General features: G+C 40.0%; 1 protein-coding gene across 2 annotated transcripts in view; it reads right to left on the minus strand.

Annotated features, from left to right (window-relative positions):
* Positions 1-25,681, minus strand: part of map3k22 (mitogen-activated protein kinase kinase kinase 22) — a 100,950-nt gene that overhangs the window by 63,428 nt on the left and 11,841 nt on the right. For both annotated transcript variants that reach the window (XM_073048706.1, XM_073048697.1), the window contains exon 2: positions 14,479-14,560. In XM_073048706.1, the coding sequence (XP_072904807.1) occupies positions 14,479-14,497 (19 nt within the window). In that variant the 5' untranslated portion in view covers positions 14,498-14,560. The remainder of the gene's footprint in view (positions 1-14,478; positions 14,561-25,681) is intronic.

The raw sequence follows: 25,681 nt of genomic DNA on the forward strand, positions 1-25,681 counted from the left end.
AAACAGAGATTATGGCTCTTTCTCATGGAATCTCTCCTTCTAAATAGAATAAATTCCTGTAGAATGGAGTATGATGGAACAGTTATTTGAACAGCAGTCACTGTTCATCTACTGACCTGCCTCTTCACTTATTTCTCTTGCCCATCTTAGGCAACTCTACTGTTATACCAAAGAATTGCCCTTATTTAAGTTAAAGACAGTGTTTCTGGCCCTGTGCTATTCACCCTCAAACTGTAGTTGGAAAAGTATATCATACCGCAGTCAAAATCAGCTGAGGAATTTTTAAGCACAAGAGCAGTTCAATCCTGAGGAAGGGTCTGTGGTGAACTAGATATACCTGTCTGACTGCTCCTGTGGCTCCTCCCAAGACCCTGCTGACTACCCCTGTGGCTCCTCCCACAGACCCCTGTATAAAGGCGACTGTGGCCTGCTGCTCTCCCTCATTTTCCCCAGGATGTAGTGTTGTCCTTCAGTCAATAAAAGCCGATATCTCACTTCCTAAGTCTCGGCGTGAGTTATTGATGGTGCATCAGGGTCTCAGCCCAAAACACCCACTGTTTATTCATTTCCACAGATGCTGCCTGGCCTGCTTCCTCCAGTGTTGTGTGTGGCTTTGGTTTTCCAGCATCTGCAGAATTTCTCGTGTTTATTCTTATCAATCTTTCCCGTTAAGGGTGAACAAATCTAAAACAGTCTGCCCCAGTTAGCTTCCATAACATCTTCTTCAAAGAAGTGACCCCTTACACACTCCACAAATTCTTGTATAATATTTTTGCCAACTTATTTCATCTAATCAATCTAATCAATCAAGTACTAAACTTTCCAATGACAATTGCAGCTCCCTTCAACTGTGCTCAAGATAATTCCCCATTATTATTCAGCCCTATTGAAAGGCTGCATTTTGAGGGTCACAAACGGTTCCCACCCACAACTTCCTGCCGTTATTCATGATTTTAACCCAAAGTGTTTCCACATAATTACGTAGAAGCACTTGCCTTCTTATCAAGATTTAATACGATTCTGATACCTTCCGTGATTAACAATGTTACTCCATTTCCTTTTCCCTTCAGTCTGTTTTTTTTTGAAACACTGTACAATCTGGAATTTTGATGACCCTGTCACAACATCTCTGTAATAGCTACTAATCATACTCAAGTTATTATTTGTCAACTCATCTAATATGTTGCAAATGCTACATTCATGCACATAAAGACCCTTGAGCTTTGGTACTTCTTGCTGAGTACAGTTTTAGAGAAACTGCAACTGGTTATTAATTTGTATCAAAAAGAAACAGTAACAATTTGGAAGCAAGAAAAGTGGACTAGGTTAGATGAAAAAGCTTCAAATGAACTCTGCTTTCAATTGTAGTAGAAACAACTTAACTTTAAATCTCCAGCAATGTACTGTAGGAAAGGAGCATGCTATTCAAGGCCACATATTTGTTCTACCAGTCAACGAGAGCAAAGCTGACCTATGAGCTAATCCTATGTGCATACTTTTGTCCCATTTCCTGTAATTTAATTATCTCATGAAAATACAACAATCTCAGACTAGAAGTGCCATTTGCAGAATCCAGTTCAGCAACAAGCAATCTGCTGGAGGAACTCAGCAGGTTGAACAATATCTGTAAAGGGGGGGGTGGGGGAATTGTCAGTATTTTGGGTCAAGACCACAAACATTTCCTTCCCTTCTCTCCCCCACATTTGCTGCTCAACCTGCTGAGATCCTCTTACAGAACGTTTGTTACTCCAAATTCTAGCATCTGCAGTTTCTTGCATTTCCATATTTGTGTGTCTCAGATTTTTTTAAAAAATTTTACTTCTGAAAAACAGGGTTCTAACTGTTTTATCCTAATCTCACCAGTTCTTGTCTTCTTTGAATTGCTCCCTTCATATAAGTTCCAGGAGCCTCACTTGAGGTCACTTTTTTGACCAGATTACTTTCTCAGATTACTCTCCCCAAAATTCCCTCCAATGCCACTCCTTTGCTGACTATGCCTGCAATAAGTTACCTTCTGTATACCTGAATGAACATTCAAAATTTCAATCTTCTAGCCTTCAGCCTTTAATTTACCATGACATTTTAGCAACCATCATTCAGCCCTACCACACATACAATCCCATATTTGATACCAAGTCCCTAATGCAATGATTATTCCCATTTACACTGGCCACTTCCTAATTTATTGCTTTTTCTTTAGCACAACAGACACCGACTTGAATGGATATGATAGTCACTCATCACCAGATCTTGAAGGACCAAATAAAGCACTATTCAAGCCCTGATTCCGTACATCAAAATTGCTGACTATTCCAAGATTATGTTTTCTTTAGTTTCTCTTGCCTTTCTCCTCCAGACACATTTCCAACAACTGTGCGTCTCTCCTCTGGACACACCTCCAACTATTATGAAAGGATTACAGTGAATGTAATTATTTGGTCAGCTATCCCTACAGCATCCAAAAAAAAACTGCAGATGCTGTAAATCTCAGGTAAAAACAGAAAACACTGGTAAGATTCCTATTTTCTTAGATCTAAAACATTATCTCTGTTACCCATCCCACAGATGCAGCCTGATCTATCGACTATTTCCATCATTTTTGGGAATTTCCTTCCCTTCAACGACATTTCACTCAGCATCAGTCCTAAAGTCACACCATTCTCCAGTTTTTCATTGAAATACTCTCTCCAAGTTACTCTCGTCTGTGAAAACCAATTGTGATGCTCTTCCCACTAAAATTACGACCAATCTCCTTTTCTAATCTCCATGTTAGCTAACACTGCTAAAAGGTAAATGTATTTTTTCCAACTCAAATGTGATTGTTCCAGTCCTCAAAAGATAAGTCCTAACACTTTCATTCTTACAAAATTATGTCCCATCTCCAATCTCCTACCTTGTTACCACCTTATCTCAAGTTCCTTGCTTAAAACACTGAAATTAGGATTCCATAGCAAGACACACAAAATGCTGGTCAGGCAGCATCCACAGTAATGAATAAACAATCAACATTTGAGGTCATGATGTTTATTTTGCTACCTCCATTTCACCCTCCTTTTTCATATATCGATAGCCATCAGTTTGCATATGTATGCTGATATTATCCATTCTCACTTCACCGCCATCTTCTCACTTGACCTTTTTCCTCTACCACTAACTTGCTAGTCTGCTTGTCTAACATGCAATGTTAACATCATTAGCAATGTCAATGACTAGTTCCTGCTGATAAAGGCTGATATATCAACATTAAACTGAGTGCTTCTGAAATGTTGAGAATATGGTTAAAGAGAAATTTTACAGAAACATTCTGATGACAACAAAGCAGATATCAAATTGAATTACAGTTTAACGTTTGATATTGGTACACTTTGGATTGCAGGAAGATACAGATTTATTCAGTTAGATAGAAAGTAACAAATGAAGTTTAAAACAGAGAAGTGTGATGTAACCACAACTAGAAATGAATGATATTCTGCAGATGCTGGAAATCTTTTGCAATACACACAAAATGCTGGAGGAACTCAGCAAGTCAGGCAGCATGAATAATACATCTATGGAGGGGAATAAACAGTTGATGTCATGGTCTGAGATCCTTCATCAGGACAGGAAAGGAAGGGTGAAGAAGGTGGCGGAATGGAAAGGGGGAGGTGGAGGTGATAGGGTACAGCAGGTGAGGGGGAAGGTAGGTGTGTGGAGGAGGGGGTTGAAGTAAGATACTGAGATGTGATAGATGGAAGAGGTGAAGGGCTGAAATCAAATGTTCCCTGGGATCACTCCCTAAGCGACTCCCTTGTCCATTATTTCTCCTCACTGATCTCCCTCCTGGCACTTATCCTTGTAAGCAGAACAAGTGCTAAGCCTTACCCTACACCTCCTCCCTCACTACCGTTCATGGCCCTAAACAGTCCTTCCAGCTGAGGGAACACGTCACCAGAGAGTCTGTTCGGTGTGTGTACTCCCAGTTTGGTGCTCCCAGTGTGGCCTCCTGTATATCGATGAGACCCAGCGGAGGTGGGAGACCGCTTCACCAAAAATTTACGCACTGTCCACCAGAAAAAAGAGGGATTTCCCAGTGGCCACCCATTTTAATTCCACTTCCCATTCTGATATGTCCCTCCACGGCCTCCTCCACTGTCGTGATGAGGCCACGCTTAGGTTGGAGGAACAATACCTTATATTCCACTTGGGTAGCCTCCAACCTGATGGCATGAACATCGATTTCTCAAACTTCTGGTAGTGCTCCCCACACCCCTCCTTCACCATTTCCCATCCCCTTTTCCTTCTCTCACCTCATCTCCTTGCCCACCCATCAACTCCCTCTGGTGCTCCTACCCCCTTTTCTTTCCTCTATGGCCTTCTGTCTCTTTCACTAATCAACTTCCCAGCTCTTTACTTCATCTTTCCTCCTTCCAGGTTTCAACTACCACCTTGTGTTTCTCTCTCCCTTCTCCCTACCTTTTAAATCTACTTTCTGGCTTTTTTCCCTCCAGTCCTGCCGAAAGTTTTCTGCTTGAAATGCTGACTGTACTCTTTTCCCAGATTCTTCCTGGCCTGCTGAGTTCCTCCAGCATTTTGTGTGTGTTGCTCCAATTTCAAGCATCTCCAGATTTTCTCTTGTTTCTGATTCTTTTACCAAGTTAATGATCTTCCAATAACAGTCAAATTTTGCCTCAAAATACATCCCTAAGAACATCCCATAAGGCATAGAATGCTATGTTATGTAGCAGGTCAGGTTGAATGTCAACAAAAAAAACCTCCTTCTTGACAAACACACAGTACAGAAGGACATAGATGAAGGGTCTCATGCCCATCACAGTCATCTGGTATTGAGTTCCCAGGAAATGATTGGGATGCCACTTCACACCACCAGCCAATGAAGGTCTGAGGTTTGTTGATAGGGCATTCTGTCAAATGATTTTGAAAGTCTGCCTGAGTAAACAGCTGACAGGATCCAACAACTCCTTTTCTTACAACATCTCAAGGACACTGAGACTGCATATGCTGGAATTTGAGCAAAAGACAATATTCTGGTAGAACAGCAGGTTAGGCAACATCTATGGAGGGACATGGACTTTCAACATTTCAGGTAAAGAGCCTTCTTCCAGATTTCAAGTATAGTTCAATATCACGGGTAAAGCCCTCCCCAGCAATGAGCACATCTACAAGAAGCATTGTCACAGGAAAGCAACTTCCATCATCAGAGATCCCTACCTCCCAGGCCATTTCTCTTCTTACTGCTGCCACCAGGAAGAAGGTACAGGAGTCTCAGAACTCACACTACCAGGTTCAGGAACAGTTATTTCCCCTCAACCATCAGGCTCTCAAACCAAAGGGATAACTTCTTCACTTGCCCATCACTGAAACGTTTCCATAACCTATGGACTCACATTCAAGGACTCTTCATCTCAGGCTCTCAATAATAATAAATAAATAAGCAATAAGTATCATTTCTTTCTTTTTGTTTTTGCAGAGTTTGTTGTCTTTTGCAGACTGATTGAATGCCCATGTTGATTCAGTCTTTCACTGATTCTATTATGGTTATTATATTAGTATGGATTTACTGAGTATGCCTGCAAGAAAATGGATCTCAGGGTTGCACATGTTGACAAATATCTACTTTGATGATAAATTTACTTTGAACTTTGATTGGTAGACTATGATGTTCCTTTGAAATGGCTATGGCCCATCATCCTCTGCAAAACTGGGGGTAGGCAGAACAATGTAAAAGCAGGAATTTTTTGTACTAGAACTATATAGCAGTCAAAGTGGAGATACGTCTCTACCAAAGTAAATGTAAGGCACTCCTTCCCTCCGCTAGCCTGCTGGTCACCCTTGGGCAGGATGTAGCACCAGCTTAGCCCACTGATCAGGGTGACATGAAGCCATGGGAGCAGGTGGTGGATGGTCATAGGAGCAGTTGGTGTATTATCGTGTCCTGGTTATGCGACCACAGACACCAGGCAGACAATCTCTGAAGAGTAGTTCTAACAGCTGGGGTCACCTGTCTTGTAAAGACACTGCCCAGAGAAAGGCAATGGCCAAACACTTCTGCAGAAAAATCTGCCAAGAACAATCATGTTCATGGAAAGACCATAATCGCCTACGTCATATGACATGGCACATATCATTTGTTCGTTAACAAACGATATACTGTAGCAGTCAAACCCCAGCATAAGCTCCAAATGCAGATCTGTTCACTACATGAAAAGCGATGTTGCATAGCAGAGGATACAGAAGTGATTTATGAAATTGTTGCCAGGGCAAGAAAATTTTACTTACTAAGAAAAATTTGATAAGCTGGGGCTAAAATTGTTTTCTTTGGAACAGACAAGATTGGAAGAAAACTTAGCTGCATGAACCATAACAGGCCAGGATAGAGTGAAATTGGAAGACCTATTTCCCTTAACTGAGGGGTTTGAAAACCAGGAGTTCAGAGTTAATTGACAGGAGGATTAAAAGGGAAATGAAGAAAGCTTTGTTCACTAAGGGGTCTGTAACTCGGTGCCTGAATGGATGGTAGATGCAGAAACGTAACATTGCACCTCTAACTTTATGCAGTCCTGGGTAGGTCTGTAGTCTAGTGTGGGGTTTTTTTTCTGTGTTGTTTTTACGTAGTTCAGTGCAGTTTTTGTACTGTTTCATGTAGCACCATGGTCCTGAAAAACGCTGTCTCGTTTTTACTGTGTACTGTACCAGCAGTTATGGTCAAAATGACAATAAAAAGTGACTTGACCTGATTTGACTAATTGGGCAGGTACCTAAACAGCTGTAACCTCCAGGACTGTGGGCTCAGTGCAGGAATGTGGGAAACAAATAGCCTCTTTTCAACTGGCACAAACATGATGGTCTGAATGGCCTCCTGCATAAGAATTTTGTTTTATGATTCTATTATCAAGTCTATGCCAGTTCTCTGCAGAACAACCAGCTGGTCACATTCGCCCACTCTACTCTGCTAACCCCCCCCCCCCCCCCCAAAAGTCTATTCAATTTCAATTTGAAACCTTTTGACAGTCTTAGCTTTCAACCTACACCATCCCCCTCTCTGCAGGCACTGTGTTCCAAGTCATTGCTGCTACTTGTGTAAAATAATTCTTCCTCACATCCCCCTATATTTTACTGCAAACCCCAAAGTAGTGATGGCTACCAGCAGCAGATTGGAAAAGGTTTTTCCTTGTTTACTCATCTGAGATCTGTCAGAATCTTCTCTACCTCTACCAAGTCTCCAACCAAACTCCTTTGCATCTAAGAGGACATTCCAAATGTTTGTATCCTAACATTATAGCTGAAATCCATTTCTCCAGAGCCAGTCTATTAAATATTCTCTGCAATCTCTCAATATGTTTCACAGCCTTCTTAAACTGTATTGACTAGAATTGAATGCAAAACTCCAGTTGTTACTTAACTCAATGTCTATAAAGGTTCAGCATAACTTCCCTGCTTTTGTATTGGAAACAGCTGAGAACACTTGATACACAGAACAGTACTGCAGAGGAACAGGCACTTTGACCCTACAATGTCCGTGCTAAACATGATGCCAACTGAAACGGCACATTTGTATTCACGTGGTCCATATCCCTCAATTCCCTGTCTGTTCATGTTCAAAGTTCAAAGTAAATCTTATTATCAGAGTACGTACAAGTCACCACATAGAACCCTGAGATCCATTTTCAGTCGGCATACTCAGTATATCTACAAAATTGGAACTATAACAGGATCAAGTAGAGTACAGAAGACAACAATCTTTGCAAATGTAAGTATACCAGTAAATAAATAGCAATAAATAACAAAATAAAGAGTCAAACTGAGATCATTGGTTGTGGGAACATCTCAATGGATGGGCAACTGAGTGTAGTTATCCCCTTTGGTTCAAGAGCCTGATGATTGATGGATAGTAACTGTTCTTGAAGCTGGTAGTGCAAGTCCTGAGGTTCTTGTATCTTACACCTGAGGCAGCAGCCAGAAAAGAGATACTTAAAAGCTATCATATATCTATCTTAGTGCCTCTTAAAGATTGCTATCAAACTTACTTCCCCTGGCAGCTTGCTCTAGGCACCTACCACTCTCTTTGTATAAAACTTGCTTCATAAATCTCCTTTAAACTTTATCCCTATTACCTTAAAGATATGCCCTGCAAAATATTCAATTACATTCACTAGTCCTCAACAAATGAAGCAGCCTCAAGTCCCTTAATTCAGGGGTGTCAAGCTCATTTTAGGTCACGGGCCGGATTGAGCAAAATGCAGCTTCATGCGGGCCGGATCAGTCGGATGCGTGCAAACGCAGCTTTCGTTGCCTCCGTTTTTTCAGCCTGCTCTCATGTGTCTCAGTCTCTGCTATAACTACAAAGTGTTTCACTTTACAAATTCCGTTTCTTATGAAGAAGACTGCCGAGCAAGATTGCCGAATAAACACTAAAACCCCTGAAAACCTGGTACCTGAATAAACTCAGCATTACCCATATCATACGCCATAGGCGCTTCGATTACTGGGGCCAGCTTTAATAGTAATTAGATATTATCTCGCGGGCCAAAGATAATTCCACTGCGGGCTGGATTTGGCCCGCGGGCCTTCAGTTTGACATATATGCCTTAATTGATCCACAATCAACCTTCAGACAAAGTTTAACAGGCTTTCAGATCAACAACCCCATTGCACCTATATTAATCCTACTTTTTATTCTTCCCATTTTGTTAGCAACTCAGATTTTACCAAACATTTTCCCATGGTGGCAAATTATAATTACAATAATCTTACCAATCTGTACGCCTTTGGGTTGTGGGAGGAAACAAGATCACCAGAAGGAAGCCCGCATACTCACAGGGAGAATGCACAAACTCCACACAGACAGCACCCAAATTCAGACACAGACCAAATTCTAGGTCTCTGGCACTGTGAGACAGCATCTCTGCTAGTATTAGAACAGTGCTAGTAAGCCTTTCATTGACTCCCTCCATCCTTTTTTTTTTGCTCAAAATGCATCACCTCAAACCCCTCTGTGTTAATTTCTACATGGCATGTCTACTCATGCCCACATTGGATAGTATAGAACATAGAACAGTACAGCTCAGGAGCAGGTACTTCAGCCCATGATGTTGTGCTGAACTAATTAAGCAAGTAATTAAATGCCTAACTGATCTACTTCCTAATGCCTACACAAAGTCCATATCAAAATCACAATCAGGTTTATAATCACTGACTTGTATGCCATGAAATTTGTTGTTCTGTAGCAACAGTACAGTGCAAAGACATCATAATTAATAAAAATTTACAAAATAAGTAAATAAGGGAATAACAAATTGGTGTTCATGGACAGTTCAGTTATCTGATAGCAGAAGGGAAGAAGCTGTTCCAAAATCATTGAATATGGGTCTTTAAGCTCTCGTATTTCCTTCTCAATGGTAGTAATGCAAAAAGTGATGTCTCAAATGATAAGGGTCATTAGTGATTAATGCCATCTTCTTGAGGCATCACTTCTGAGACCATATGATCGTAAGGTATAGGAGCAGAGTTAGACCATTTGGACCATTGAGTCTGCTCTGCTATTTCATCATGGCTGATTCAATTTTCACCTCAGTCCCAATCTCCTGTCTTCTTCCCATATCTCTTCATGTCCTGACCAATCAAGAATCTATTAACCTCGGCCTTGAATGTACATAAAGACATGTCCTTCACAGCTGCCTGTGGCAAAAAATTCCATAGGTTCACCGTACTCTGCCCAAAGAATTCCTGTGCATACCTAAAAGCCTCTTGAGAGCATCTATAATATGTGTCTCCATTACCACTCCTGGCAGTATATAACAGACTCCCACCACTCTCTGTGTAAAAAAAAATTCCTGCACATCTCCTTTGAACTTGCCCTCTCTTGTCTTAAATGCATGCCCTCTAATACTTGACCCTGGGGGGGAAAAAAGTACTGGCTCTCTACTCTGTGTATGCCTCTCTCTCCCCTTAGCCTCTGCTGGTCCAGAGAAAATAACCCAAGTTCTCTTTATGGTACACACCCTCTAATCAAAAGGTCATATCCTGGTAAGACTCATCTGCATCCTCTTCAAAACTTTCACACCCTTCCAGCATGGGATACCCAGAAAGGAACACAATACTCCAAATGTGGCCTAACTTGCACAATATAAAATAGACAAGTTTTATAAATCTACAATGTCTCTTGAACTCGATGCCTTGACTAATAAAGTCAAGCATGCCATATACCCTTTTTACTACCCTATCAACGTATGCAGTCACTTTCAGCGAGTAATGAACTTTGGACCCCAAAATCCCTCCGTACATCAATGCTGTTAAGTTCCTGCCTTAAACTTCTTCAAGGTTAAGGCAGATTTAATAATGGCCATCGCCAGATAATTGAATAGGTACTATTTATAGATGTCTTTAAGTCAGAAATTACCTGATATGATAACCACACCTCACAGTGTTGTAATGAATGGCATTATAAGCATGCAAGACTAATAAGGAAGAACAACAAAAGTGGAGTGACAAGAGAAACTAGTCTGCTGTTCATAGGAATGAATGAATGGAGTTCTGAATGTAATATTATGGGAGCTTGTTCTTATCTATGGTGTCCATGAGATGGACATTTGTAACCCAGGGAGAGCTTGTATAGTTATCTTGTTTTGTTTCTTGAAAAATATCATAATGGATGAGTGAAGTGCTGTACACTCTAGCTGCGTATGCAAAAAAAGCAGCCAACATTGTAAGATCATGGAAATAGATCAATAGAGTTAAACCATTGTCATGTAACATGAGGTGAGAGCAAACTGCATCAAGTCTGCAGCAGAACAGGAAGCTATTCTTCAAATTTTAGCTTCCAGCTGGAACAGACTCCCAACTCCACTCAAAATGACACACCCACTAAGAAAGCAATTACTGGGTAAAATGTTAATTAAGATTTCCTGATAGACTTAATCAAAATTAATGAAATTAGAAGAAGTGTGACATGTGACTTGTATTCATGTAGCAGTTAAACTAAAAAAAATAGAAAGTTAAATGCAAGAGCAAAGCAGTGTAAAGTCCAGCTATAGTCTCAGCAAGAATTGTGAAGAGGGATATAAATATAATTTATGGAATTTTCCATGACTGCTCCTGCCTTCATCCCTTTGGGAGGCTACTATCTATTGAAATGGGTCCCATTTCCCACTCTGCTGTTGATACAAGAAGGATTTTGGCTCCTATCATTGATCCTACAGGATGTGTTCACATTCACTCTTGGATAAACAGACTACTATGGAAAACATGGAAAGAACTCCAGTCTGTGTGTCAGAAGTTAATGAAATAAACACAAAGAGTCAGTGAAGTGCAGTGTCAAACTTGCCCAAGGATCCAAGTCAGGGAACAAAGAATTCCCAAAAATTACAAGATTCCCTACCTCAAGAAAAATGAGAATAAACAAAGCAGAGAGGAGGGTCAATGTCTTTTTTTAAAAATCAGTAATAAACATATCTGAATAGAGCAACATGAAATGAGAAAAACTAATAATGAAACTGTAAGCTAGCTCAACACACCAAGTTCAGCACAATCAGGATTTCGAACAGTATAGTGTGCTCTGGTCAGGAAATCAGCCTTTGAAACAGAACAACACAAGAAATTAGGAGCAGGACTAGGTCACTTGGACTTTCAAGGCTGCTCTCCTATTCAATATGACCATGGTTCATTTTTACTGGCCATCACTTCTCTTCTGTGCCAGATCTCCCTAACCCTTAATTCCCTGATTTTTTGGTATTTATCCATTTCCATCTAAAATATATCTGATGATCTGGCCTTAACTACCTTTCAGGGCAGGAAGTTTCAGAGATTCACTATCTCTGAGAGAAGAAATTCTTCCATGTTTCAGTCCTAAAGGACAATCACCCATTTTAAATGCACAAAACTAGTGTAAAGGGCACAATATTCCTCTCAATGAAATTTGGTTCTCATCAGTTTCTTTTGCCTTTTAAAAAAAATAGGTAGGTACATTTGATGCCTGAAACAGATGCAGTAATAAAGGCAATTTGTTTAGCTATTAATATAAAGCACACTACTTATCTCTTATTACTGCCACAAACACCAACTTGGTAAGAACGTAAGAAATAAAAGTTCCTATTAAGCTCCTCAGCCAAAGTTTAATGTAAAGTTATTATCAAAGTACGTATATGTTACCATATACTACTGAGATTCATTTTCTTGCAAGCAATTACAGAAAAACATACAATACAATATTATGAAAAAACTATGCATAAGCAGACAAAGACTGAGAAACCACCAATGTACAAAAGTAGTGAAACTGTGCAAATAAAAATAATACTGAGAACACGAGTTGTAATGAGTCCTTGAAAGTGAGTGTGTAACTGGTTGGATCATTTCAGAATAGTGGTGGATGAAGTCATCCACACTTGTTCAGGAGCCTAATGGTTTTAAGGTAATAACTGTTCCTGAAACTGGTGGTGTGGGACTTAAAGTTTTGGTACTGCCTGCATGATGGCAGTAGCGAGAAGAAGTCATGGCCTGGATGGTGGGGGTCTTCGATGGTTGATTTCTTCTGGTAGCACTGCATGCAGATGTACACAGTGGACGTGATGGAATGGGGTGATTCACCACCTTCTATAGGTCCTTCCTCGCCTGGGCATTGGTGTTTCCACACCAGGCTATGAAGAAACTAGTTCATCTATAGAAGTTGAAAGTTTTGGTGGCATGCCAAATCTACACAAACTTCTAAGGAAGTAGAGGTATCATTGTGCCTTCTTTGTGAAGACACTTAAGTGGGGGTCCTGGGACAGTTCCTCTGATATAACACCAAAGTATTTAAAGTTACTGACCCTCCCCACCTCTGATCCCCTACTGAGGACTGGCTCATGGACTTCATCTTCTTCCTCCTGTAGTCAATAATCAGCTTTTTGGTTTTGCTGACATTGAGGTGTTGCTGTGTCACCACTCAACCTGATATTCAATCTCCTGCAACAACACCATCACTGATTCTTTACCTCAGTGAGATTTCAGTTTCCCTTGATACATCTAAAAGCCACACACATAATGATCTGTGTTTTGAATGACTGAGCTTCCATATCCTTCTTTGGTAAAGAATCCCAAAGATCCACCACTTGAGTAATGAAAAGGACATTTCCTTATTTTATGACTGTGACCTTCATACTCAACTTCTCAACCAGAGACAATATTCTCTCTGCACTTACTCCTACATAAATTTTGTATGTTTCAATGAGGTCACTTTTCCTCTTACTCTTCTAAACACACAAACACCCTGAAGAGATTAGCCTACTTAATCTACCTCTCACAACAAAGCTATCATCCCATGAATCTGTCTGCTGGATCTTTGCTGCATTCCCCATATAATTCATCTTATCCTGAGGTACCCAATATTCACCAGAGCTCTAACACGATAAGACACTTTATACACCTGTACTCAATCCATTTTACCACAAATTTTCCATTTCTTAACTTGGTACTCACTCACTCAGCTTGTCTATATCCATTTGAAGCCTCTTTGCATCTCCATCACTACTCATGTTTCCATTTCATTTGGTGTCACCACCAAACTTAGAGATATGACATTTAGTCGCCTCAAATAAACTCTTGATATAGATTGTGAATAAGTGAGGCCAAGTACCAATCACTGCAGTAGCCCGTTAGTAACAGCCTAATTAGTAACAGCCTAATGAGAAATAAAAACATTTATTACTTTCCATTGCATTCTTCCTGTTACAGTGAATCTAGTTGTGCATAAATACAAAACACGCTCTACTAATCTCTACAGGAGGCATGCCATATTAGTGAAATAAACACAACAGCAGAAGGAAAAGTGCACAAGCTGTCTATTTAAGATCATAAAGCTCTCACATTGCTGCAGTGGAGCGCAAGAAACAGAAGCAGAGGTACTGTAGGCTATACAACCAGTGAAATGAGACCCATTCAATGTTTAGGCTGATCATGTGCCATCTTGAAACTAAAGCTAGTAATCACAGTTTCACATGTCAGAGCGGAACAGCCTTTCAGCATTTTCCCTGTTAACTTTCCCAGATTTTTGTATATACCTCTCATTCTTCTAAACTTAAGACAGTATGACCCAAACTTATTTTCTCTTTCCAAACAGAACCACACCTTCCCCTAGGAAATCTACATCGCATCAACTCCAAGGCAAAGATACCTTTCCTTCAATAATGTGGTGATCAGAATGTACATATATATCAACCAACACATGGATCTCCAAAGTCTAGTACTTTCAAACTACTGAAAAAATAATGTTTCGGTAATCTTCCTACCCTCACATTTTCCCACATTATGCAGACTCTCCTTCCACCTCACTGGTCGCATTCCTACGAGGTTATCAAACTTTGATTTTGGAATGGTACTAAACCACAATAGCATTCCCTTGACCTTTACACATTCTGACATTCTATAGAGGCACAAAGGAGAAACAGAAGCAGGAGGCCATCACTGATTAGAAACTAAAGGAAGAAGCACATGGAAGGATTTACTTACCCATGATTACTGTCAACATCAGGACAAGCTTTCTAGGTATCAAAGTAGAAAATTGGTGCTATCTTCTCATGGTAAAGTTATCCTGGTGAACAAACAAGAAAGATTCTCTAATAATTGCAAAATTTCTAAACAAAATACCCTCTAAATGTATTACTTTTAATATTTGAAAACCATTAAAGATTTTAATCAATATTTCACTTAGCTATATGGATTTTAATCTAACATTCAAGATATTAAATTCATCTTAAAAACACTAGCAAAGAAGAATGAATGACTTTACACTTACTCTTGGCTCAGGCAGCACAGTTCCTGCATTTATCTCAAGTGAGCTGAACATCACCACCACAACCTGATATGTACAACTGTATTTGGACAGCTCTATACCCTTACACCTCATCTAAAACACTGAAAGTATCTACCTCAAGCAAGGAATGATATAGTGATTAGCCAAGTGTGTAAAAGAGGAGCCAGAGATGAAAGACAAATGCAGCCACTTTGTCATATCAAGAAATGAAACCTTCTAGCATTCTGTTAACATTTCACCTGCAACATGAACCACAGGTTAAATGGTCATTCATCTTACTGTCAATTAGAACAGTATGGCACAACAAGAATATTTCAAATTTTAGAAGTATTCTAGAACATTGTAAAATACAGTGTATGAACTTGTGAATTATTATTATTATTACTTAATACAAGAATTTCTTAATGAAACATGCATAGTGAACAAGTAGTCCCATAAGTTCTGGACATACCAATTCACATATATGCATCACTGTTCACAAATTTACATATTGACAGTCTGGAGTGCATATGGAGAACTCAGACACAAAGTTCAGTAGAGAGATTCAAGTTTTATTTTCAAAATTTTCTCTCATACCCCTCATTTATTTACATTCCCATCCCATCCCCACAAACTCCTTCCCCAACTATGTTTAGTACATTGGTTAACAAAACGCTAAGATGTTAGGATTTAAAAGGTCCCAGATTCGAACAGTAAGCTACACCAACCTTAGTCTCATGTAATAATGTAACATACAGGCTAGTAATACAGCAGCTTACTCTGGGTGAATTCCACTGTCAATAGCTATTAGGAACTAATGCACTGTTTTATTTCACATCAGTAGTTGTAGTGTTCTAATTTGTTTTGTATTTCACTTAAATAAATAACTTGTTACTCCGTTGAATGGTAGTTTGTATTTTTTTAAAATAAGTTTGCGACTATTTCCATGAAATTTCAGCTAATTGCAGCAGCCACTTAATTGGGGCAAAATATACTGGTCCCGATGCATCCCAACTAACCGGAGTCCACTGTATTACATTATTACACATAACCTCAGTGGCCCCTGGATTCCCTGGATTGGTCAACAAATTTAGAGAAGAGCAGAGTGGGAGAATGCAGCAAGAGATGGAGATCAATCAAATATATCCTTGTCCAGAGTCTCTTTTAACAACCTCCTTCAACTGAAATGGCTTCTTTTAACATCCTGGGTTATACTTCAGCTAGACTTGTCAATTTAGTAGTGGCATCAGCGCTGGACTTCGGGGCAAGATGTCCCGAGTTCAAATCTGGCTGGCTTCCTTGCACGCTCTCCATCCGTGCCTGGGTTGAATGCCGAGCTAGCAACTCGACCTCGTATAAAAAAGACCTGGAGAGGGATGGGCTCCGCCAGGTTTCAGATGCCCAAGGCGTGCCATATGATGAGCAATCACCAAAAAGATCAGTGCAAAAAGCTTGTCATGACGGCGCCCCAACAACTCCACCAGGAGTTAAGGGCGCGCACACACACACACACACACACACACACACACACACACACACACACACACACACACACACACACACACACACACACACACACACACAATCAATTTAAGGACTTGTCCATTTTCAAAGTTGATAGACTCCTAATATTTTCGTTTTATTTTGGTCACCCAAACAACATTTCACATTTACATCATCAGAATCATCTCTCTCTGTAGTGAACACAGTCATAAAAAAAGTTTGTTAGGAATGTTATCCATATCTTAATCGACGAAAATTACCTTGAGAGCTTCTAACTGGTCTGCTTGCTATACATTCTAATTTCTTTTTCCTTGCCAATGTTTTCTCACGCCCTCTATCTGTATTCATAATGCCCTTTGTAATATACTCCTACACCACATATACTATTCCAGACTTTCTGATGCATTCAGTTCTCAATGGTTAACATTTTGCTTTTTTTGTTTTGTTTTACCCTATTTCCTATGGACCTTGATATCCCAAGATCTTTGGCTTTCCTATTATCTGTTGGTGCCTGTCCAGCACTTGCATCAGGAACTTGGCAATGGTGTAACACAACCCACTCTCATTCCAGCACCTTCAAATATTATTGTAGAGAGCAAGAGAAAGCCTACTTGCAAATTTAAATAAATTTGAGAATTTACTGCTCAGAGATTGCTTGATTGATCTTAATAGTAAGATCCTGTACATTCTGTAAAAGTGTCAATAGCATAGGGCCTCAAACAAGCCCACTATTAAAATGTTTAGACCATGGCCTTTATCTTATAAATCCTAAGTGGCCTACTTTATAACTTTCAAAGAGTGGTCACTCCACCTATCTAACATAGACACACAATCAATTCCAGAAATTACAGCCAAAGACTTGTTCTTACATCTGCCTGATATACTGGAGCCATATAGATTGAACCTTTCATCTGATATCATTTGCTTGGTCTCTTTTCTCAGTCCACTGAAGAATTCCTGCATTCCAGTCCATATTGGCTGCTTCATAGATTAGTTTTATTGCAAAATGTTGACTGACTTAATGGAGGTTGGTGGTGGAGTCAAATTGCCAACCATTGAATATTTTGGAAACCTCAGCAGCTACTGTGTTTGCTTTGAAGATCCTTAAGAAAGAATAGCTATTATTAAGACTAACAGGCTTTTCACGAGAATGGAACCTGTCCAGCTGTGCTAACTACACAGCGGTCTCCCTGCTACGTGTCACTGGGAAATTTATTCTGTGGGTGATCCTCAACCATCTTCTTCCAGTGGCCTAACAGCTACTCCTAAGTTTTTCCACCCATCAGAAGCTACAACATTGGAGTGCATTACTATGCAACAAAGTGAGCACAATTATCACTGTATACGGGCTTGCTTGACTTCCAAAAAAAGCTTTGACTCCATGAATCAAGAGGGTCTGTGTAAAATTCCTCCCATTCTGGCTTCCCGCAAAAATTCATCCCTGTCCTATGTCTGCTATATTCTTGCTGGCCAGATAAGCTGTGTCATCAGCAAACACCATTCTCAATCTTTCTAGCATCATAAGCATTGAGGCCCTAGATGCATTCAACCTGATCCGATGGCATTATTTGCAAGTCTGTGATCAGACTCTGGTCAAAGGAAACAATTCAATGTTGTATCTTCGAATAATATAACACCTTCACTCACTTGAAGAAATCCCCAGATCTTGGCTGATCAAAATGCAGATGCTGCATTTGGGACAACACTGAATACCTTGAGATCCCTTATTGGATCCAGAAGGCCAGAAGACCAGATAAATCCACATAATGTTTCATAGTACTGACACACTGCTCAATCATCCTGCAAATGATAGCACATTTACTGAGTACCTAAACATGGAACATAGAAATGCCAAGCACTGAACGAGGCCCTTTGGTTCACCATGTCTGCACTGATCAGGATGCCAAACTGAACTAATCCCATTTGCCTGCACATATTCTATGTTCCTCTGTTCTCCATCTGTTGAAAGGCCTCTTAAACTTTGCGATTGTATCTGCTTCCAACACCTCCCTAGAGAGTACATTCCAGGCACTAAGCATTGTCTGCGTAAAATCTCCATAACGCTCCTTTAAACTTACTCTCTCTCACCTTGAATCAATGCCCTCTGGTATTTGACATTTCCACCTTGGGGAAAAAAAGACTCCAATTACCTACTCTGTACATACCACTCATCATTCTATAAACCTCCATCGGGTAGCCCTTCAGTTTCCGACATTCTAGAGAAAACAATTCAAGTTTATCTAACTTATTCTTATAGTTAATTCACTTCAATCCAAGTAACAGCCTGGTCAACTTCAACTCCACTCTCTTCAATGCCCACGTCCTTCCTATGGTGTGGCAACCAGAAGTGCATGCAATACTCCAAATGTGGCCTAACCGCAATGTTATATGGCTACAGCATGACTTCCTGACTTTAATACTCAACATCCCAACCAGCAAAATCAGGAATGGTGAGAAGGGCACATGCATAGCCATCAGTGGAAAATGGCAGAAAAGAAGGACTGATACCTGGTTTTAAGGATGCTCAAGTTAAATTTAATAACCTAACTGCTGTCTATCTGATTGTGGATTACAGGACGATCAATATCAATCAGTTGACAGGGTGAATAGTTTCAAGATCCTCAGAATACACATCACCAATGATCTCACCTGGACTATACAAAGCGGCTTTGTGGCAAAAAAAGTGCAACAACGTCTCTTCCATCTCAGACGACTGAAGAAGTTCGGCATGGGCAACCAAATCCTCAAGACCTTCTACAGGGGCACCACTGAAAGCATCCTGACTGGCCGTATCACCGCCTGGGACAGGAATTGCACCAACCTTGATCGCTGGGCACTGCAGAGAGTAGTACAGACAGCCCAGCACATCTGTGGATGTGAATTTCCCTCCTGTGAGGATATTTATAGCAGCAAGTGCGAAAAGAATCCTGGAAGATCATCAGGGACACCAGTCATCCCAACCATAAACCGTTTCAGCTACCTCCATCTGGCAAACCGTACCGCAGCATTAAAGCAGGACCAACAGGCTACGGGACAACTTCTTTCTACAAGCCATCAGACTTTTAAATTCCCATGTCTGTACAATGCAACAGAATCATAATGCAAAGATTTTTACTCTCTCACGTTGTAGGATGGATGTAAAATTTAAATAGATTCTAGATAATAAAACAAATACAAGATGGTGAAATCAGTGCAACATGCAGTAGTTCTGCCACTTGCATCAACTTTCCCAGTTGTATCGAAGTAAAAAATTATGTCAACCCTAAATCTACTCTATTGTTAAACTGACATCAAGTGAGTTGATCGATACAGTCCAAGGACCCAATCATGCTCTAATCTTTTTAATTGGTCTCTGCCAGACAGTGGCAAAGTCACAGCATTTGCTCTCAACACTTCTGGAATTCTGTTGTATTCACATATCATGGCTCCAATGGAAAAAGATCATTGGCGAGAATATGATTGGATTTGGTCAGCTCTGAAGAGTTGGGCTGAAGGGCTTGTTTCTGTGCTGTACGACACTATGGCTCAACAATGGAACATCGAAGTAACCACTGTTTTTGGAACTCACACAGAAAAAATGAAGATGTGCATTGGGAACATAAAAGTCTACACAGTATCTCATTGCTACCAGAGAGAAATAATTTGTTGAATTGCAAAACCTCAAAACACAGAAGTACCAACTTTTATTAATATGCAATGAAACTTTCTGATTTCATCCCAATTTCCCAGGATAGTTACTTTAATTCCAGTTGTGGAACTGCTGAATGCTACAAAACATATTCAATGCAATCAATCCCCTTGGGTGACTAAATATATTTTGTTCTCATTAACAGAACACTGTGCAACTTTGGCAATGTTTGCAGAAAACAACATTACTGTGCCCTCTAATCACAATGTGAGAACGAGTGATGTTACAGTCCATCTGTTGTGAATCAGGTTCTTCAACTGCAGCCAAATCTCACCATCAAATGTTCCATTACACCAAAAGAAAAATACCAGAAAAAAACTACAGGGACATTTTACTTCTGATTTATGTATCTGTTTACAAAAGTTCATTGAGTTTGAAATCAGATTAATCACAAACACACACACACAGATACAAATTCATAAAGTGGCTTCTTACATTATGGTTCTGAATAATTCAGGGGAGACAGGACAGATGTTTTGCCTTAGCAAACCTGGAAGAACAGGCTTCAGCGTGTTCTGCTAAATGTAGACAGGAACTGAGAGCTAATTTTAAAATCCTTTGTTTGACCGCAGCCAGCCTGCTTGAGAAACTGGCTGATGTCAAGTGGGCAAGCCTGTGGCACAAGGCTGCAACAGAGAAGCTTGAAAATAAAAGGGAATTCAATTCAAGGAAAGCAAGGCAAATACTGTGATTATCATGAAGGAGCAAGGAAACAGAATGAGCAAAAGGGGTACATCATGAGCCAAGGTGACCATAGGATAAACTATGAGAAAACAATAGTACTGTTGGAGTGCTGGGGAAAGCACTCCTGCACTTTATCATCCATAGCATTATTGAAAATGCTCCTGCCCCTTTCAACACTTCTCTATCACTGCTAGATTTGTCTAGATCTGGGAAACCCAACTGGTAACCAGTAAAACTAGAACAGTGAAAAATATATGAATCATACATCCTGATTTAAATACAAATGTAGTTCCATTTGGATCTCCCATTATGAGCAGCTAACCCCTCAGGTGACCGGAAATATGAGAGACTACACTTGCCGATTTAGGGGTGTACGGACAGCTGCACTGAGTCATATATGCAGTCTGCTTTTCAATTCCACAAATCTAATGTACCAGCAATTCCCCAGCAAGTTATTAAACCATCAACATCATCATCAGGGCAAGGAATTAAGTCATCTACATCACCAGGCTATCAATTTTCAAATAATCTTGAAACATCTGCTAACACAGTGAATGGACAGCATCCTAAGCTGCCCTAGTTATACAAGGTGATGGCACACAACATTTTCTAGCTGGACAACTAACTTGTCTGTCTCTCCATCTGGCTGGTGAATGGAGGTTGGAATAGTTTGGAAATCTGGGGATCCAAGACTTAGCAGTTTTTTTCCCCAATCTTCCTCAACAATGGCATCTCATTAGCATGATTTTATTAGCTTATAAATTAGTAACTATAAATATTTCACTGAAGATATTTCAAATTGATCATCTGAGAAGCCACACTCTTACTTGCTGGATTCAGATATCCGACATTCCTATGGAGAACATCTCACTGGTTTAGATGCTCGCTGAACTAAATGCTGCTCTAGAGATCACATTATGTCTAAGAGCAGTGACTGACAAGCGCCATCATAATTATAAATCCTTGGATATTAAAAGCATAAAAATCGTTAACTAGATGAGACCGGATATTTTTAATGAAGATTCAAAAATTTTGAAGTACATTATCAAAGTACACGTCACCGTATACAGCCCTGAGTTTTATTTTCTTGCAGGCATACTCAATAAATACATAATAGAATAATAACCATAATAAAACCAATGAAATACCTTAATCCTTAATCTACGGGATTTAGGTGTGAATGGCGTTTGCTGCACCTACTGGCCATGGAAATAATAGAGACCATTCTTATCTTTTAAGATAATTGACTTTTTTTAGTTGTCTTTAAGATTTAGAATGTACAGCTAAAATTGTGATGGAAATAGGTTCAGTGGCAAGGTAAAGAATGGAATCCTGTTATTCGTCCAGATGGGTTCCTTCAGTGTTATATGATTCTATTAAAAGAATATGGTGAATCTACTTACTGAACCACTATATGGTCAAAAGGTTCCCAAATCTTTCAAGGTAGATTATAATTAACAAAATTTGCCATATTTTCTGGAATAACTACAACCAGCAAAAGACTAAACAAAACCAAGAACGAATTCAGCTCTAAAATGGTGTCAAAATGAATGAAACAATTGTTTGCAAGTTCTAATGTACATAGAACAGTATAGTTACCCATGGCATAAGTTCCCTTTATATATCCATGGATGAAAATAAACCAACTTTGCCCAAGATTTAAAGATCCAAAAGGAAGACAAAAACATTGCAAAACTGAACCAATGATAAAATAACTATAGTTTTCTTATTATAGCCAAATAAACTTAGGTATATGGTCTTGAAACAATTGTACCATTTATTACATTTTTCAAAAACATCAAGGCTCAATTTAGTGCTTTGTTTCCTTATTTTCCAAAATGGCAGTGATCTGATATTTTTAGAAAGGTCATACAATTGTTCAGCATTAAGTGTAGCACAGGCTACGAAATCACAAGATTGGTGCTCCAGAACTAGCTCCAGCTCTAGCAAAACTGTTCCAGTACAGTTACAACTAGCATCCTTTCCAAATGGAAAGATACACAGCTATTTTGTGACCACATTAAACAGGGAAAATGGAACCCAGTTAATCATCAGTTATCAGTGAAAGTTATGCAGAGAATCAACAGCATCTACTAATTAATAGTGTGCTTACCCATGCTAAAACCACACACTTTCAACCTGCATCACAGCTTTCAAGAGAATATTCAAACATGGACTGCTAAGTGGCAAGAAACATTTGAACATCAAATTGCCCAACTCCGTCAAGGGAAAATTTGGCCACCCACCCTTTACATGTAATGAGATTCCCGCAGACAAATCCTTCACCATCAACTGGACGAGATGTCATCTGGGTCAACTTCTTGAATGTTGTAATGTAGCTACCACAGAAGGACAGAGGCTGAGTTTCCTGTAAGGAGTGACTCACCAGCTTGACAGCTCAAAGGGAAGAGATGGAGTATGTTTCAATTGCCTTTGCAGATGCAGCTCTAACAGCATGCAATAAGCTTGGCACCATCCAGTGCAAATCAACCTACTTGACATTCACACCTACCACTCTAAACATTCATGCCTCGCTACAATGGGCCACAAGGGCTGTAGTGTGTATCATCTTCAAAATGCTGTGCACCTCCCCAAGTCTGCTACATCACCAACTGTAAAATGCAAGAACTCTGCTACCAAGGAGGACAACAGCAGAAAGCACATGGAAACCATTAGAAATCATGAAATCACTAAAGGCTGGTCCAGAGACACCTCTGTACCATTGTAAATCCATCACTCTACCCCCTGCAGTTTGCTTATGAACCACATAATGGAGTTAAGGACACCATTATGTTCCTGCTTCAGTGGGCTTACGTCCATCTGGATGAGCTGAGCAACACTGTGAGAATTATGTTCTTCGATTTCTCCAGTGCTTTTAACATCATACATGTTTTACTAGGGAGTACGCTCATGGAGATGCAAGTGGGTGCTACGCTAGTGCCCTGAATAACAGATTACCTGTCCAGGCGGCCATTGTATGTGAGACTGCAGAGCTGTGTGTCAGACACTGTGGTTGGAAGCACAGAGGCACCTCAGGAGACTGTCCTGTCCCCCTTCCTGTTACTGTCTGCACCTTGGACCTCAGATACAACTCGGAGACCTGCCACCTACAGAAGTTTCCGGATGATTTGGCAGCTGTGGGTTGTATCAACCAGGGTCAAGAGGCTGAGTACAGAAGAGTGGTGGGCAACTTTGTTGAGTGGTGTGGGCTGAATCATCTGCAGCTCAACATCAATAAGACAAAGGAGTTGGTGGTGGACTTCAGGAAGGTGAAAACATTCCCATCTCCATCAAGGGAACAGATGTGGGAGTCGTCTGGGACTACAAATACCTGGGAACTCACCTGGACCATAACCTGGACTGGACTAAAAACACAGGGACTCTGTACAAGAAGGGACAGAGCTGACTGTACTTCCTGAGGAGGCTCCAGTTATTCAATGTCTGCAGTACTTTGCTGCAGATGCTCTACGACTCAGAGGTAGCCAACGTTCTATTCTACGCTGTAGTCTGCTGGGGCAGCAGGGTGAGAGCAGCTGATGCCATGAAGATCGATAAGCTCGTCAGGAAGGCCGGTTCTGTTCTGGGGTGGAGCTGGATTCCCCGGTGGTTGTGACTGAGAGGAGGATGCTGCAGGAGCTACGGAGCATCATGGAGAATCCCTCTCACCCCCTCCATGACATTCTGGACAAACAGAGGAGCACCTTTAGTAACAGACTGATTCCACCGAGGTACACCACTGAACGCCACAGGAGATCCTTTCTCCCTGTGACTATAAGACTCTACAACTCCTCCTCCTCAAGTATATAAGTATATGGTTTCACTGCACATCTGGATTTGGCACTAGATCGTTTTAATGCACATTTTGTATTTGTTTTCATAACTCAATGGTTACATTTTGTATTTTAAAGTATATAGTTCTGACTGAGCAACCTTGTAACATTAATTTCCTTTGGGATAAATAAAGTTTTATCTTAAACAACGTCACCTAAGGATTTCTCTTCATATCACACACCACCTGACTTGAAAATATATCAGACTTCTTCACTGTTCTGGATCTTTCTAACCAGCACCATTGTGAGTGTTTTCTCAATAGATGGACATTACCTTCTCAAGACCAACAGGGATGGGCAATAATTGCTGACCTTGTCAGAATGGTCTGGATTATAAAAATAAACAAAATTTACCAATTTTCCTGTGCATTACTAAGGAAATGCTGCATTATTGGAGGTATCAGGTTGGAAATCCACTACACCAAATGGAAATCTTGCAAACAAATGCTTTCATTGCCACAAAACAATTTTCAGAAGTGGAATATTTTATTAATATGGTCCTAAATAACATTCACCCATGTGACTGAAGGTCCTGTCATTTTTCAGATGATTCATTAAACGTCAAGCCCTGCTCTCTTCTCAAGAGGATCTAAAAGATCTCACTGTACTGTTTTGGAAAGAAGGGGTGTTTCTCTGTCATCCTTTCCATTATTCCATCATTATCTCATCACTGCCTGTCAGAATAACTTCACTGGCCATCATGCATATGGAATATTGTAAAGAGGGTCACTAATTGCTAGTTTGCTCGTCCTTTTATAGAGACACAATACCTGAGAATTAGCCTTAAAACTTACAAAAGGCTTATGATTTTTTTAAATTTCTTTAGTTCAATGCCTCTGTTTAACAAATAGGGAGAAAGTCACGTAAGAAGAATAAATAACTGCACAGCAGTACAGACTTTGCCAGATTTAATTTTTTTTTGCAGTATCATTTTTCCCTTCTGTTTCTTGGAATTACACAACTACCCACAGCCAAAATATTCTGCGGCCCACACATAGCCACAAAAGGACTGATTTTTGAGTTCCCTGGACTTCGTTCTTTCCTACACGCTCTTCCATTTTATTTTGCTGCTGTAGACATGGTTACAGGATTACATACTTCAGGTATTTTTTAAAACATATTAAAAGTAATACTAAAACAGAAGAAATGGTTCAGGCTTCTTTGATGGTTTATTGATATTTCTACATTTATTGCGAAGTTTCAGTGGCATTCCAA

The sequence above is a fragment of the Hemitrygon akajei genome, chromosome 1, assembly GCF_048418815.1.
Source record: "Hemitrygon akajei chromosome 1, sHemAka1.3, whole genome shotgun sequence".
Taxonomy (NCBI): Eukaryota; Metazoa; Chordata; class Chondrichthyes; order Myliobatiformes; family Dasyatidae; genus Hemitrygon; species Hemitrygon akajei.